Below are 14,439 nucleotides of genomic sequence, written 5' to 3'. Positions count from 1 at the left end.
AAGTAAATGCGACTGTCATGAACATGATGTTGTAGAAAGAATTGGGCAGTCGGTCAGGACACAATATTATATCTCGAACGCTGAAATATTCAGTAGATTCAGAATCTGAGTGGCTCAAATTGAAAATACTTGTATACGTAGAAGCTGCAACTAAGGTCGAGGCTGTCATCAACACATTAGAATTTGAGATGCACTTCCTTTTTATGTTTCTTTCTTCATTTTGTTTATTGTTATTCGGAGTATTCAGCAGATTTAAGGAGTTGAATTCCCTCCCATTCTCAGTGTTGTTCACTGGTTGCAGAGCTTCATCTTCCCGTGGAATCTGGGTCAGTGTTTCACTTTCAAGTTTAATTGAACAGAGCTCCGTTAGGCTGAGGGAACCTGCACTGTTGGCAACAAGTTCATTTTCAAGATGATCATGACAAGCGATAGGATCGTCCTCGATCGTAGGCTTCACTTGTAAACCAGAGCTCTCGAATACCAATTTCATATTCGTTTGACACTTTTTTTTTTTTGTGTGAATATTGGAATAATCAATGTTGAATCCTTGCTAATTTTATTGAAGAAATCTGGCTTTGTTGTCTTGAATCCATGCTATTGAATCTTGAACCTGTGCCGATAATTTTGACAATAATTTTGACATACATACAGGTTTGATGTTGAATAATTAATTATTGTCTTGTCGATCTTGTAGATGCTCGGAAGATAAATAGTGGATGCCCGATGCTTTGCCTTCGTCTTCGGCTGTTCAACGCGAACCACACGTCGCCCACTCAACGCGATGTGTGGTTTTGCCTAACACCATCCAGCTTGTTAGTCTCACAGCCCGGCGCTATTTTTCGGAGTTTGAATCTCGGTTTTTGCATACTCACTGGTTCCAGTTCCGATCACTGTTGACTTCGACGGTTCCAACGCACACCACACACGTTCGCCCTCTCAACGCAACGTGTGTGGTCCTGCCAAGCCTAGCCTAGTCTTGTTGATTACAGTCTGTAAAGCCTCTCTGATTTCAGCTTAAATTTCCAGTATCGGCTTCAGACTTCACCTCTCTAACTGCCCAAATTTGTAAGTATGAAATTCGGCCCCCTCTTCCGAATGTAAATATATTTAAATATATATAAATATATTTTTGTGGCAATGTAGAGGGCTCAAGCAATCTGATGAAAATAAAAATAAAGTAAATAAATAAAAAAAAAACTGAATCTGAATATGGACTCAATTTTTGTGGCAATCCCAATGATATATATTTTTTTTTTTTAGCTCAAACACCGTGATTTTGGCCATATGGAAACATGCACTAGCACTTGAAACCTCATTGAGGTGCTTGGCTTGCACATAATTTGTTGAACTTTATCACCGAGGAAAGGCCGAATATAACTTGTTGACTAATATTTGAGCTTCATTTTTGACATGGAGAGAGAAAACCCTGGACTTATGAATATGGACTTTGGAAAGGACATTCTTGTAATTTGCATAATGATCCATTGAATCTTGCTACTGATAAGCAATGTAATATACTTCGGATCTCGGGCCTGAAATTTACTATTGAACTTCACTCTGTCCAAATTTTGAGCCCCATATAAATTGGACCTTTAATATGGAACATAGTGACTTTGAGAAATTGTCCCAATTGAATTTCATCACAAAACGACCTATGATATTGCACCTCTTATTGATGATAAAAAACCGAAAATCTGTATGTTGTTGATACACATATTGGTACTGTAATTTGTTGAGCTTGAAGAATACCCGAGAAAAAGAATTGTTGATGACTTCCGGGGTTGAACCTCGTTGAATAATAAAGATGATATATTGTGGTTTGTTTAACTTGTGGATGCTTGGGAAATACATAGCTGATGCCAAAATTTTTGTGTGACCGTTGTAGTTTTACGTCGGCTCGAGAGTAACCAGCCCGGAGAGACAAAAACTTGATAGTTGCATTTTCATGAACTTGCTCAGAGTAATAAAATTGTTGTAGCTTAAATAGATAATTATTATTTGTTGATGTTGCCCCATTCTGATAATGCCTGAATCATGATCTGAAATTGATATTGTTTGTCTCATTTGTTGGCTTTACTATTTCAGACAAATAAATTCTTGATTGAAATCCACGTCCTCGGGGCCCTTGGAACCCACACTAATGAGAGTAAGGGCTGTTCCTCGGAAGTCCGAACAAAAGCAAGACTGTCCCTCGGGCGTCCGAAGGTAGCACACACCCTACTTTGGCAAGAAAGATTCCTCTGGAAGATAACCGAGTCTACCAAGCTTCTACCAACAGAAGTAAAGACTGTCTCTCAGAAGTCCGAGCAGAAACAAGGCTGTCCCTCGGAAGTCCGAGCAGAAACAAGGCTGTCCCTCGGGAGTCCGAGTGGATGCGCACTTCTACTTCGGCAGCTAATGGAAGCAAAGGCTATCCCTCGGGAGTTCGAGCAGGAGACAAGGCTCTTCCTCAGAAGTCTAAACAGAAACAAGGCTATCCCTCGGAAGTCCGAGTGGATGCGCACTTCTATTTCGGTAGCTAATGGAAGCAAAGGCTATCCCTCGGGAGTTCGAGTAAGAGTCCACTCTACTTTGAAAAGAAAGATCCTCAGAGCTCGTATTGATGAAATCAAGAGCTGTTCTTCAGACCCGCACTAATGAGAGCAAGAATTGTCCCTCGGAAGGCTCTCCTTCAGAAGTCCGAGCAGAGACAAGTCTATCTCTCGGAAGTCCGAGTGGAAGTATACTTCTATTATGTCAAGAAAACTTCCTTCAGGTTGGTAACTGAGTCTACTATTTCTCTTTCTTCTTTGAGGGGCAACAAAAAATTGAAAACTGTTTCAAGCAACATAACACCATGAAGATATACAATGTAGAGAAAATAACTTCTAATGGAGATACATAATATGGAGGAAATAAATTTCTTCATGACATAAGAAAGATAGAACTTCTTGGACAATGTAGTAAATGCAAACTGTAAATGTCATAGATAGACTTCTTCTACGGAATGTTGAAATTTGCCCCTAGAGTTGCAAGATCATTTGGAAAGCTTTCACCAGCTGCTCGGGTTGTGGCCATCATGCACCATCATAAATAGTACACCATCTTGCCTCCTTCTCGAACTTTCATCACCTTCCGAGGAATAGGCGGACTTTCTGGTCTAGACATTGCCCGCTTACTTGACTCTGCCATCAGCTCCTTGTCATCTTTGATATCCTCCCAACGAGGAATTTTGACCCCTCGAGGCTTAGAGGTGGTGGGAACTTCTTCGACAGCCAGTTCGGTGAAGTAGATGGCATCAGAATAATGAGCTTCATGGATCTCGAAAGGCCTTTCTGTAGCCTGAATTGTCACCGTCTTCTTTCCCCATTTTGCCTTAACACACTGATGATAACTCGATGGTACAGCCCCATATCTATGCATCCAGGTCCTCCCTAGAATGATGTGATAATTTGTCTCAGAATCGATAATATGGAACTTGGTGGCCGAGCGAATCTCTCCAACGGCTAAATCAACTGTTACGCATCCGATAGTAACTCTCCTTTCTCCACCGAAGCCAGTGATGACTATCGGCTGCTTCACAATGCGTTCTTCAGAGATTCCGGCCTTTTCTAGAGTAGCGCGAGTCATAATGTTGATAGAGGCTCCACTATCTAGAAAGGCCCTTTTGAACTCAACCCCGTTAATAAAAGCAGTCACATAAAGCGGGCGATTGTGAGAAAAAGGATACTTCCGATCAACCTCGGAGAAAGTAATGGCACTAGACTGCTCTTTTGCCTTCCTCGGGATAGATCCCTCAGTCGACATGCATCCCTCATGGTGTGCCTCGGCTATATTAATGATAGACTTGGTGATTTCTGTTCTTGCCTCCTTGGAAAGTCCAAGCTGGTCAAAGAACTGCTTGAACTTTACACAGTCTTGCAAGGTTTTGGCATAGTGATCCGGATCTTTTTCCACTCTTGGAGGCTCGTAGTTAACCATCTCCTCGGTCTCTTCAAAATAAGATGCCACATAAACATGGTGTCCTCCTCTTCCGTAGTACTCTTCTCCTCCTTCTGGATCAAAGGGATCTTCGCCATGAGTCATAAATGTTCTGCCCTCTGGATCGAGAGCACTTCTATAGTAAACTTGCTCACCCTCTGGCTCGAGGATGTCATCCAAATAACAATCATCGTCATCGAGGTTGGCGATAGCCTCAATCATCGGGCCTTCATAAGCTATCATAGCAACATTCTTGCCCTTGTCTCGGTGTTGAGGATATGGTTGTTCTCGGATGTCTTGAGTCCCTTGCTTTTTGAACCTCAATTCGTCTGCCTCGACTTTATCTCTGAAGATTTTTCTGAGAGTCCAACACTTCTCTGTCGGATGTTTCAATGTACGATGGTAGACACAGAATTCAGGGCTCTCACGGTCTTTCTTTGATGGCATTTCTTCAACATAAGGCAATTTTAGCTCTCCATCAGCCACCCATTCCTTAACTAGAGCTTTCACTTCCTCGATTCCACATGGATAAGAAACATTCCCCTTTTCACCATTATATTGCTTTCTCTTCTGGCCTCTATGACCTCCTCCTTGTGAATTTCGGGTATCTGGGGCAGAGGCAGCAGCAACAATAGGTCCACGAGACGATTTGAAACTAGTCTTGTAACTGGCCTTAAATCCGGACTCCTGATCATGAGGAATGCTAATGTTCCGAGCTGCTTCTATTAATGCCGAGAAGGTGGGTAGCTTGTGATTAACTAGAAACATTTTGTATCTGCTCAATGCCCCTTCTAGACAGATTTGAACCAGATAACTCTCCTCGACTGCTTCATGACAATCTACGGCCTTGTCCTGAAACCTTTTGACGTAGTCAAGGATGTCTTCACTTTCTCGTTGCTTCTCTTTACACAATGTAAGTATGGTCACCCTCTCCGCCACTTGAAAGAACTTGGAGTGGAATTTGTTAACCATTTCCTCCCAACTTCGGACAGAGTTTGGGGCCAAATTAACATACCAACTATATGCTCGGTCGGTGAGGGACTTAGAGAATTCTCTCAGTCGGAGGACGTGGTTTGAACCATGAATACCTAGAGTCTCGATGAATCGCACAACATGTTCTCGGGCATTTCCTTGTTTGCCGTCGAACTTGATGAACTTCGGCACTGTATACCCCTCAGGGTATGGATAGCTCAGCATCTCAATGGGGTAAGGCGGCTTGACGTCTGGATCAGGCAAAGAGGGTAAGGTCCTCTTGCCCCGTTCGAGATCGAACATGGCCTGCACATCGGCGAGAGTGAGAAACTGTCGAGGGAGAGAGTTTGATGGTGGTATTCCCGGGACTTGGCTTATGTACCCGAAGACTGAGCTAGGGGCGTCTTGGCCATTCTGGTGCTGCGGATTCATCATTGGTGAGGACATTTGACGATACTGGCCATCAGCGCCTATAGACAAGCCAGTTGGTGATGGGATATTGAATTGAGGCCCGTAAAGTCCACCGTATGGCGCCGCTATACCGGGTTGTGCTTGCAGATTTGTTGTCGGCACCAAAGGAGGCCCGCTTGGTGCTTGGGTAACATTTACTGGTGGCGTGACAAGATTAGGTACGGGCAGAGCTCCCTTTTGCGCCATCACGCTCCTTATGTTTTCCTGGACACCAACAGTCACCGGAGCACCATTCATTACACTAGAAACTCCCCTAGTCACCATTGGATCTTGGCTTGGCACGCCATGGAGCCCGGGCATGGGCAAACTGCCGCCGCCTACTGTGGTTTGAGCATGTGTTACTGTGGCCGTGTTGCCATGAGCCATAGGCTGATTGGGGCTTACTTCTCCTTGGATTTGATTTTGCGCTCCGGCGGGAATAACTCCACCACCAGTTTGATTTCCGTTTGGCGCCGGTGCAAAGTTAGAACTCATCACCAACATGGTGTGAGTGAGATTCTGAAGAGTGGTAAGAATCTCCTGCTAAGTATTTTGAAGTCCTTGAATGGCTTCAAGCAAAAGTGGTTGATCTGGAGCCGTGGTTCTGTCATCACCACCATTAGAGGATCCTTGTTGGTGAACTTCATCTTCTCCCGCCATCCTTGTTGGAGTTGTGTGGATTCCAGATCTCGTTGAGACCATTAACCAATCCGCCTCCCCAGTGGAGTCGCCAAAATGTAAGATAGGGTTCAAGAAAAGGGTTGGAAAATTCGAAGATCTTCAAAGATCCTTGAAGAACAACTTCAAATTCTCTAGAATATGATGAGAGGCTTAGATTCTTCAATAATCTCAACTTAGGAACACAACAACAAAGGAGATGATGGAGATAAGAGATTGGGTGAAGAAGAAGGCAAAATGGTTAGAGAATAGAATAATGGCAAGGCTCTCCCATTGATCTCCCACTTTCACTCTCAAGGTTGATAATGGAGAAGGGAAATTAGTTCTTTCCCAAGAGTTAAAAAATCTCCAAAATCCATTCCTTGTAAAGCTATGGGTGGGTGCTATTTATAGGCACCTCATGATGTAGGATGGAGCCCATGTGCAAGGCACATGGGGGATATTTTCTCTAACCACCTTGTCCGAGGGGGTGACCTCTCCGAGGAGGTGACTTCTCCGAGGAAGTGACTTCTCCGAGGAGGTGACCTCTCCGAGGAGGTGACTTCTCCGAGGATGAGAAAACCCCGAAGAGGAGATCAATCCCTCGGCGAACCCTTCTTCTTAGCCACACCTAACCAATGATCCCCAATCATCCCAAAGGGTCAGGGGTAGTCCTAGAGGACGTCCTGCCGCAAAATATTGCCGAGTCTCATGGACCCCCCGGGGTCGTGCCACCTCGACCCGGGTATAGGCTAGTTTAACCGAAGAGTGAATTTATCTCCACTCACCGTCCTCGGGATCGGGTCCTTTGTTCGAACTCCATTACGTCCATGGTTCTGGTGCGTAGATCCCGGAAAGCTCCGAGCCCGCAAGTGTTCTGGGACTCATTAACGGAGCGACTTCTAGATTGCGTCTGAATCCGTTCGAAGCCAAGTATTTCGGACCTCTAGGTTCGTGGATCCGAACCCTTTCGAATCCGAGTGCCTCGGATCTCTAGGCTTGCCTAATACCCTTTCGAGTTCCGGGCCTGAGTAAGTCTCTAGGTTCGTGGATCCGAACCCTTTCGAGGCTTAGAGCCATTTAGCCCATTTGATGGTGATAAATCTGGTCCCACCAGTCTTGGACTTGCGACAAATTTGGGCCCACTAATCTTGGGCTATTGGGCCTAAATAATTTAGTGGGCTGAAATTAGCCCCTCTTACAATGAGAAATTAAGGAAACCTATGCAACATAATTCTAGATATGAAAGGCACATAAAAATGATGCCAATTTTTTAAATTTAAGACATATATATGACTCCTACAATATATTTATTAAGAACTTTAATCCCACCAACTAGGGTTTCAAAATTTTGAGGCCTTTCCAAATAAAACAAGGCACAAGTGATATGTTCTCAAACTAAAATGCAATAGAGGAGAATTAGACACATTAGTCATAAATCTTGAATACCTAGCTAGTCACATGATACATGAGTTGAGTGATACAAATTTTATATGTAGAAACTACCACATATACCCCATAAACCCATATTGGAAAGAGGAGAAAAAAATCCCCTCTCAAAGGACACAAACTCTAAGTTGAGAGATGCGAGGGAAAACAACTTCCAAACTGATGAGTAGAAAGAGAACATCTTTACATCTTTAGTTTGGTAAGAAACCAACTACAAAGCCTTCAAATAAAGTGATTAATGCAGAGTAAATGAGAGAGAATAAAGAAAGAGTGCTCTGAGAGTGTTTATCGTAAGATGAAATGAGTCAGGAAGAGAAGTCTGACTAATATAGGTGAAACAAGCCAAAATGCAGAGTTTAGAAAAGAAAATTGTGACTCAGGACTAGACCAAATGTCTGCCCGGTTGATTGGCCCAAGGACAAAATTATGAGAAAGAGTCATCATCATCCACGGTTGATCCACTGATAACTCCAGTTGATTGGTCCATCCCATAAATCCCCTATGCAGCTAGCACCTGATAAATCTAAAACTACGCGCAATTTCACAAGTTCCAATGCAACAATAATACTAATCAAGGTATGACACGAATAGAGTATAACGGGTATCATGAGACATACACAAGTCAGATTTAAGACTCGAGTTGCAACATTTAGATTATAAGGTTACCAAAAATGTTTCTAGAGAACCTTTCTATTTTTATTATTATCATAATTATTTTGAAATTTTGCAGCTTAAACTCATTTCTATGGAAATTTTGAACTTTATGAGGCATACATTCATTTATTTAACCAAGTTTTTTTTACCCCAAATAGATTTAAAAGTTTACTAAAGCATACCAATAACATTTCTATATAGATATGAATAAACCAATTATATGCTTGGATTGCTCAGCAGTGGACTGTCATGCTGATTTGTTTTGGTTGGTTGCTCACCAACTTCAAGTGCTAGCAAATGATAGGATGGGCTTTTTGGTGCCAATATAGTTGAAATGATTTAGCTCAGTATGAAGCTTTTGCACTTTCCTCTCTGTATTGATGTAAATTTTCTTGTACTTTGTACTTTGCTATTTCATCAATATAGTTGCTTTTTTGCGGATATAAAAAAAAAAAAAAAAACACTTTAAAGATTTGTATTTAAATAAAAATAGTGTTGGTAGATAAACATAAAGTGTGAGTCTCAACGGCATAATATACTCACTTCTAAATATACAAAAAATTATAAGTCACAACTATAAGAGTTGGCTCCCATGTGGAGTAAAAACGTCATCCTCCAATTCTAAAAATTAGTAGTAGAAGCATAGGATTAGGAAAATAATTAAAGAAATGATGCAACACTTGCGTGGTTGACTGTAAGCATGGCATGTAAGTTAAAGACCTTCTCTAATGTTTTCAAGACACCAAGAAAACAAACTACACAACTCACAATATCACCAATTATACAACAAGATGTATTTCTATAGAGCCATCTAATTTGACAACACCATCCCCACAATTTAAAATTCCCCAATATATCATTTATAAGTCAATTTCAACATATAAATTCCCTAACACCAAAAGCCCTAAATCTATGTCACATTCAAACCTTAGATTTATCTAATTTCAATCTCCAAAACAACCATCAATTCAACATTTTTCCCACATTAAAAAACATCCATAGGAACTAATAGGAAACATAGAACTCAACAAAGAAATCTAAAACATGATAGATTCAAAAATTATGTTCTCTAACTCAAAATATGTAAGCAATCAAGCTTGAACTTCTTAGAGAAATTCTTACCAATTAAAATCTTCTAATCCATCTTTCAAACAAAACCCAAAACCCTAGTTTTTGAAAATATTAAGAAAATATATAGTTTGAGTATGATTTTTCTTTTCTTTTTTTTGGGTAGGCAGGTCGGAGCTCTTTTCATCGAGCAAAGGGTGGTCGCAAGTGCTGGTGATGGTGGGTGGAAGTGGTGGTGCAAGGGTGGAGCTATGGAAGTATATTTGGATAGCAAGAAAGTGTCAGATTATGCTATCTAAGATGGGTTTGGGTGTTCAGTAGTTATAAGAGTGGTCTCCCAAGCCTTTCTATATCCACCCCCTAGAACAAACCATACTCGAAAAGGCAAGTATATTCCTAGCTGACTTAGACATCACCCATTGTACAGCAAAGATAACCATATCTCAAACATATTATAAGAGTGATATCTTAGAGTTAGAGCTTGTTCGATTAATTGTTTTCTTTGAAAACTTGGTTTGAGATGATAAGAGGTATTAGAAAGGTAGAGATTTTTTGGTACCTTGGTATCTGGCCCAATAGATTTGACCAATCCAAGGGACCAATTACACCATCCACTACCGGGTGGCCCATTTAAAGCTGGGACAAAGTCCTAAATGGACTAGCCCCAAGAAGTTGTTTGCACCTACGAGGTTTCAAACATGAGACATTGGAGGGAGCAAAGGTAGAGGTTGTTTTCATTCTTTTCTCATTTTGAATTAAAGTTAGGTGTGTGTGTAATTTTTTTATTTAGTTTTGGTGACATCATAAAAGGTGATGGGTAAATAAGAGGAACTGTAAAAGAGTACTCAAAGGATAGATATGCTTGCTACCTTGAAGAATCTACCAAGATAAGAGCAAGAACAAGAAGAATAGTTGGGTTTTTGGGTCAAGCTCTATTGTATATGCACTCAACAAATATAATTTTGTTCTCAATTCAATTCTTTACATCACCATAGCTGCCAGGCTTTTTCTCTCAATCTCTCATTGAGACTTCTTTTCACCTCTGGTTTTCTATTATACCTTTCTGCTTAGGGCTTTTCCTTTCCTCACTCTTGAAGGCTCACACTTTTCTTATCTTATACTTGTACAATTAAACTCAAAACACTTATTTATACTTGAATAAGATAATTCTAGACTCATCTCATTATGAGAGTCCACCTTGGAACTCTAAAGGACTTTATCTAAAAACAAACCGCCATTAAGTTGAACAACTTCCGCAATATTCTAGGCTCTCTAAATATGCATTAAATTTCCAATTACTTTCCAACAAACCAAAGGCTCAAATTTCATTTAAATTCTTTAGGAAAGTTTATATATCATTGTCAATTTGTCACCGTCCAACCATAGGTACATTTCCAAAGCTAAAAATTACTATCTTAACTACACCAAAGCCAAGAGAATGAAGATGGAAAATTTTAAAATATATGATTTGGGAACTAACCAAACACAAAGAAGGCTATGAGAACTTGAAAGGACTGCAAAACAAATGGTACAAGAGTGTAGGAACCACGTTGATCATGGGTGGGATGAAAACTAATTTGGAATTTACCCCAATTAATTTGGAATTTACTATTAAGTTGAGCTAAAAATCAAATATGCAACATTGAGAAAGGACTATAATTTCAACCAATATTGCTTGAACATTTGGTCTGAGCCTAAGAAGTGGTGTTGTCTTCATGTCGAACATTGATACTTGTGGACACTTCCTAATACATGTCAAACATCGACGCACATGGACACTTCCCGGCATTTGTCATACATGCTCCCAAATGTGTCTTATTATTTAAAAAATTTCCAGAACAGGATATGCTTTAGATTCTTCAACAATTTTTTCATCATGTGACAACATTTGCAGACACACTGGCCCTCAATTTGGTTGCCAAAACTACCCTTTCAGTGACACAGTTTAAAGCATGTCATCCATAGTGAATTTACTTCTCAATCCCCTATCCACATGTATTTATCACTATCATGGATGAAACATGTTGCAAGTTTAAATAAAATAAATTATGGTCCAATGATAAAACAAAAATAATGTACATATATACTTATAAATCCATTCTCTTTCAAAGCTTTCTAAAATAAATGCAAGTACTTCTTCTTTACCCATCTTTTCCAATATATAGAATGCAGGAAGAGGTGCCCCTCCTACATATTGCAGAGTCTGCAGATTAGTAGTATGATTGTTGATGAGTGCTGCAAATTTGTATAGTTTATTGCTTTGAATCTTGTAGTGATCACATTTTTTGTTCATTTCAAATTCCCCCCTCCCCCCCCCCCCCCCATATGATATGACAACTGTGAAGATCAATCAATTATGTTTAAATTTAAATGTTGTTACGAGTAATTTTTTTCCTTTTTTCTTGTGGAGACGCCTCAGTATTAACAAGACAATAGACCGGTATCAGAAAAATGCAAAGGACCTAGGAAGTAGCAATAACGCAGCTCAAGAAAATTTGCAGGTTAGCATTACTCGTTTATCTATTTATTTATTTTTTGTATCAGCAGTTAGCAGTAACTCCTTACCATTTTTCTTGCAATAATGGTTAAGATGTAATTGATGCTTTCAATGGCAACATTTTTCTCCTTTAAAAAAAAGCTTGCCAATTGCCAAACTGAAACTTGCAAGTTGCAACATTTATGTAATTCTACATCTCGTAGTTATGCGCCATTTGGTATTTAGGAAATACAATAAGGGAAAAGTGGGATCACTAGAAGCCTATATCCCTGCAGAGAATGATTTTTGCAACACAAAATTGACGTACTTTAGCAAGTAAGAAAACTTCATTTCTTAAAAGTGATCATTTTTCTGATGTCAGTTTTCATGCGTAGGGAAGATCCCTAGATATATAGTTATTATCACATTTTACATGTTATTATCTCATATAATATGAATTCTTTGCGTAATATGGCTTTCCTAAATAAAATGACACGCAACATATAATTTCTTAAAACAATTAGAGCCTTCAGGAGTACAAGGAAATAAATTAGCTTAACAATTAATTTTGGCTGTCGCATAGTGTGTAATTTAGATTTGTTGTAGAGTTTTCTGACATGATGAGTTCTACTACACTATGCAACCATCTAGACTGCATTCTATTACTTTCCCGGAATCCTTCACCTCTTTCTATTTAGCACATGAAATCTGGTAAAAGAGCCTGCATAGTGCCTCATGTGATAAGGCCAGTCGCTCAATTTTTCTTGAGTTGTAAGTTTGCTTGGTTGATGAGAATTCATAAGCTTTGAGTGCACCGTAGTTCTGTTATCTCTGTGAAGTTGCATTTTCTTTGTTTCTGTTATTTCTTGTTGCTGAAAAAGAATTGACAAATTGCAGTCTTGTTTCACCACAATCATATGGATGTGAGTAAATTTTAGTTTCTATAACAAAAAAATGAAAGGGTAATAAAATGGCCCTCTGGTTCTTGCGTGAGTCCTAAAGAAATTGGTCTCAAAATCTTCATTCAAATAGCTGTACTGCCTATTACAAAGATTATGGGACATCGTTGTCACTCTCACAACCACTGCTTCTCCATGCAGCATTTGAAGGAAGAAGCTGTTTCCTTGTCAGAGAAGATTGAACTTCTTCAAGTCTCTAAACGGTTCGAGTCTTAGTTTCAGATCTTTATACCCTGATATCATTTTTATTTCCATATAGCAACAATGATCATATTGACATGACTCAACATTATTGAAATCTGCATTCTGTAGAAAGCTCTTGGGAGATGGTCTGGAATCAAGCTGTATCGATGAACTACAACAAGTACAAGACCAGATTGAGCAAAGTTTAAGCAAGATTAGGGCAAGAAAGGTATATCAAAAGTCTCATCATCCTACTTCTCAAGTAAAAATTATGAATTAAACCCACAATCTAATACAGTTGATGTCGCTAATTCTCAGACTCAGGTATTTAAAGAGAAGATTGAACAACTGAAAGAAGAGGTAATCTGTGTACTAATTAGGATTATCTTGAGATTTGCTAATTTCTGCAACTTTTTTTTTTCTTTTTGGTTGATAATTTTCATAATTCAGGAGAGGATCCTAACAGAAGAAAATGCAAAATTACGAGAAAAGTTGAAGGTATAATTCTGTGAAAATCTACATTTTATTTGCATTTAGGGTATGCAGGATATATATTTGCAAAGTACCCTTTGTCCCAAATTGTGGCATGGAAAACGAGAACATACAAATAATGTGTTTCTGGTGTAATATATTTCTAGTGTGTAAGCAATAGACATGTTCGTTAAGTATATGAAGCATGCTGACTCTAGAAAATTTTAAAAATTATATCAGTCCATTAGTCCTCACATGTAAACTCAACTTCTTAAAAATGTCTCTACTTCTTGGCGACTTATCAGATTCTCAAAGTTGCCAAGACTGATCATATTAATTCACCACCATTGATTTCCTTCTTTGTTTGCTGATCAAAAAAATATTAATTCAACTACCATTGATTCTTCAGTGTGATCAGATGGAATTGCCATGTTTGGCGTTTGCACAAGAAGTTCCAACCCAGAGAGAAATTTCAGATGTGGAGACAGAATTGTTCATTGGACCACCAGACGAACAACGAACTACCCGTTGGCTGATACAATCTTCAACTGCCATTAATGGAATGCGATTGCGATACAAGAAACCAGAATCATTTCCAGGCTTTGAGTGTTGAATTTGATCTGCTCCTCATAAAATAATTATGAAGCCAGACTGGCCTAATAACTGAAGGAATTGTACAATATTATAGAAACTCAATGGTTGGTTTGTTTAGTCTTATATATATTATATTTGTGAGGGAAGAGTGTTGTATATCATAGGAAATTGAAATTGTAATTTGTGTGTGTTTTTTTTTTTTTTTTAAATTATTTTTTAACTTGTTATGTGGAACTAATCCAATTACTATTCTTCCCTTTTTCTTTCTTAGAATTATGGAAGAAACAAGAATGATTGTATTATTACTGATATCTTACTAAAATCAAATTATTATTTTTAGTCATTAATGAATGTCACTTTATCTGTCTCAACTACTACTTGATCTAAGAACTTATATATTTTGACTTATTCAATTATGAAAATACAGCACTTTCCCTTTCCAAAAAGGATTATTTGTATGATTCTCAAATATTCTCCATTTAAAACCTCTCCATCACTGTAGAAGACCCTCCACATCATCAGGAAGTACCCACTGTACCCCCACTA

At 39.1% G+C, this 14,439-nt stretch overlaps 1 protein-coding gene across 2 annotated transcripts in view; it reads left to right on the top strand.

The window, feature by feature from the left end:
• Nucleotides 1–14,236, top strand: part of LOC114274923 (MADS-box protein SOC1) — a 49,220-nt gene extending 34,984 nt beyond the window's left edge. The window contains exons 2-7 of one of the 2 annotated variants that reach the window (XM_028216907.2): nucleotides 11,630–11,711; nucleotides 12,787–12,848; nucleotides 12,958–13,057; nucleotides 13,147–13,188; nucleotides 13,279–13,326; nucleotides 13,709–14,236. In XM_028216907.2, the coding sequence (XP_028072708.1) occupies nucleotides 11,630–11,711; nucleotides 12,787–12,848; nucleotides 12,958–13,057; nucleotides 13,147–13,188; nucleotides 13,279–13,326; nucleotides 13,709–13,912 (538 nt within the window). In that variant the 3' untranslated portion in view covers nucleotides 13,913–14,236. Of the gene's footprint in view, nucleotides 1–11,620; nucleotides 11,712–12,786; nucleotides 12,849–12,957; nucleotides 13,058–13,146; nucleotides 13,189–13,278; nucleotides 13,327–13,708 lie in introns of both variants that reach the window. The other variant, XM_028216905.2, reaches the window with a different exon arrangement.
• Nucleotides 14,237–14,439: the final 203 nt, after the last annotated feature.

This window comes from Camellia sinensis, chromosome 13, assembly GCF_055761805.1.
Source record: "Camellia sinensis isolate YWXY chromosome 13, ASM5576180v1, whole genome shotgun sequence".
NCBI lineage: Eukaryota > Viridiplantae > Streptophyta > Magnoliopsida > Ericales > Theaceae > Camellia > Camellia sinensis.
The sequence above is the reverse complement of the archived record's forward strand: the minus strand, read 5'-3'. Positions and strand labels throughout refer to the sequence as shown.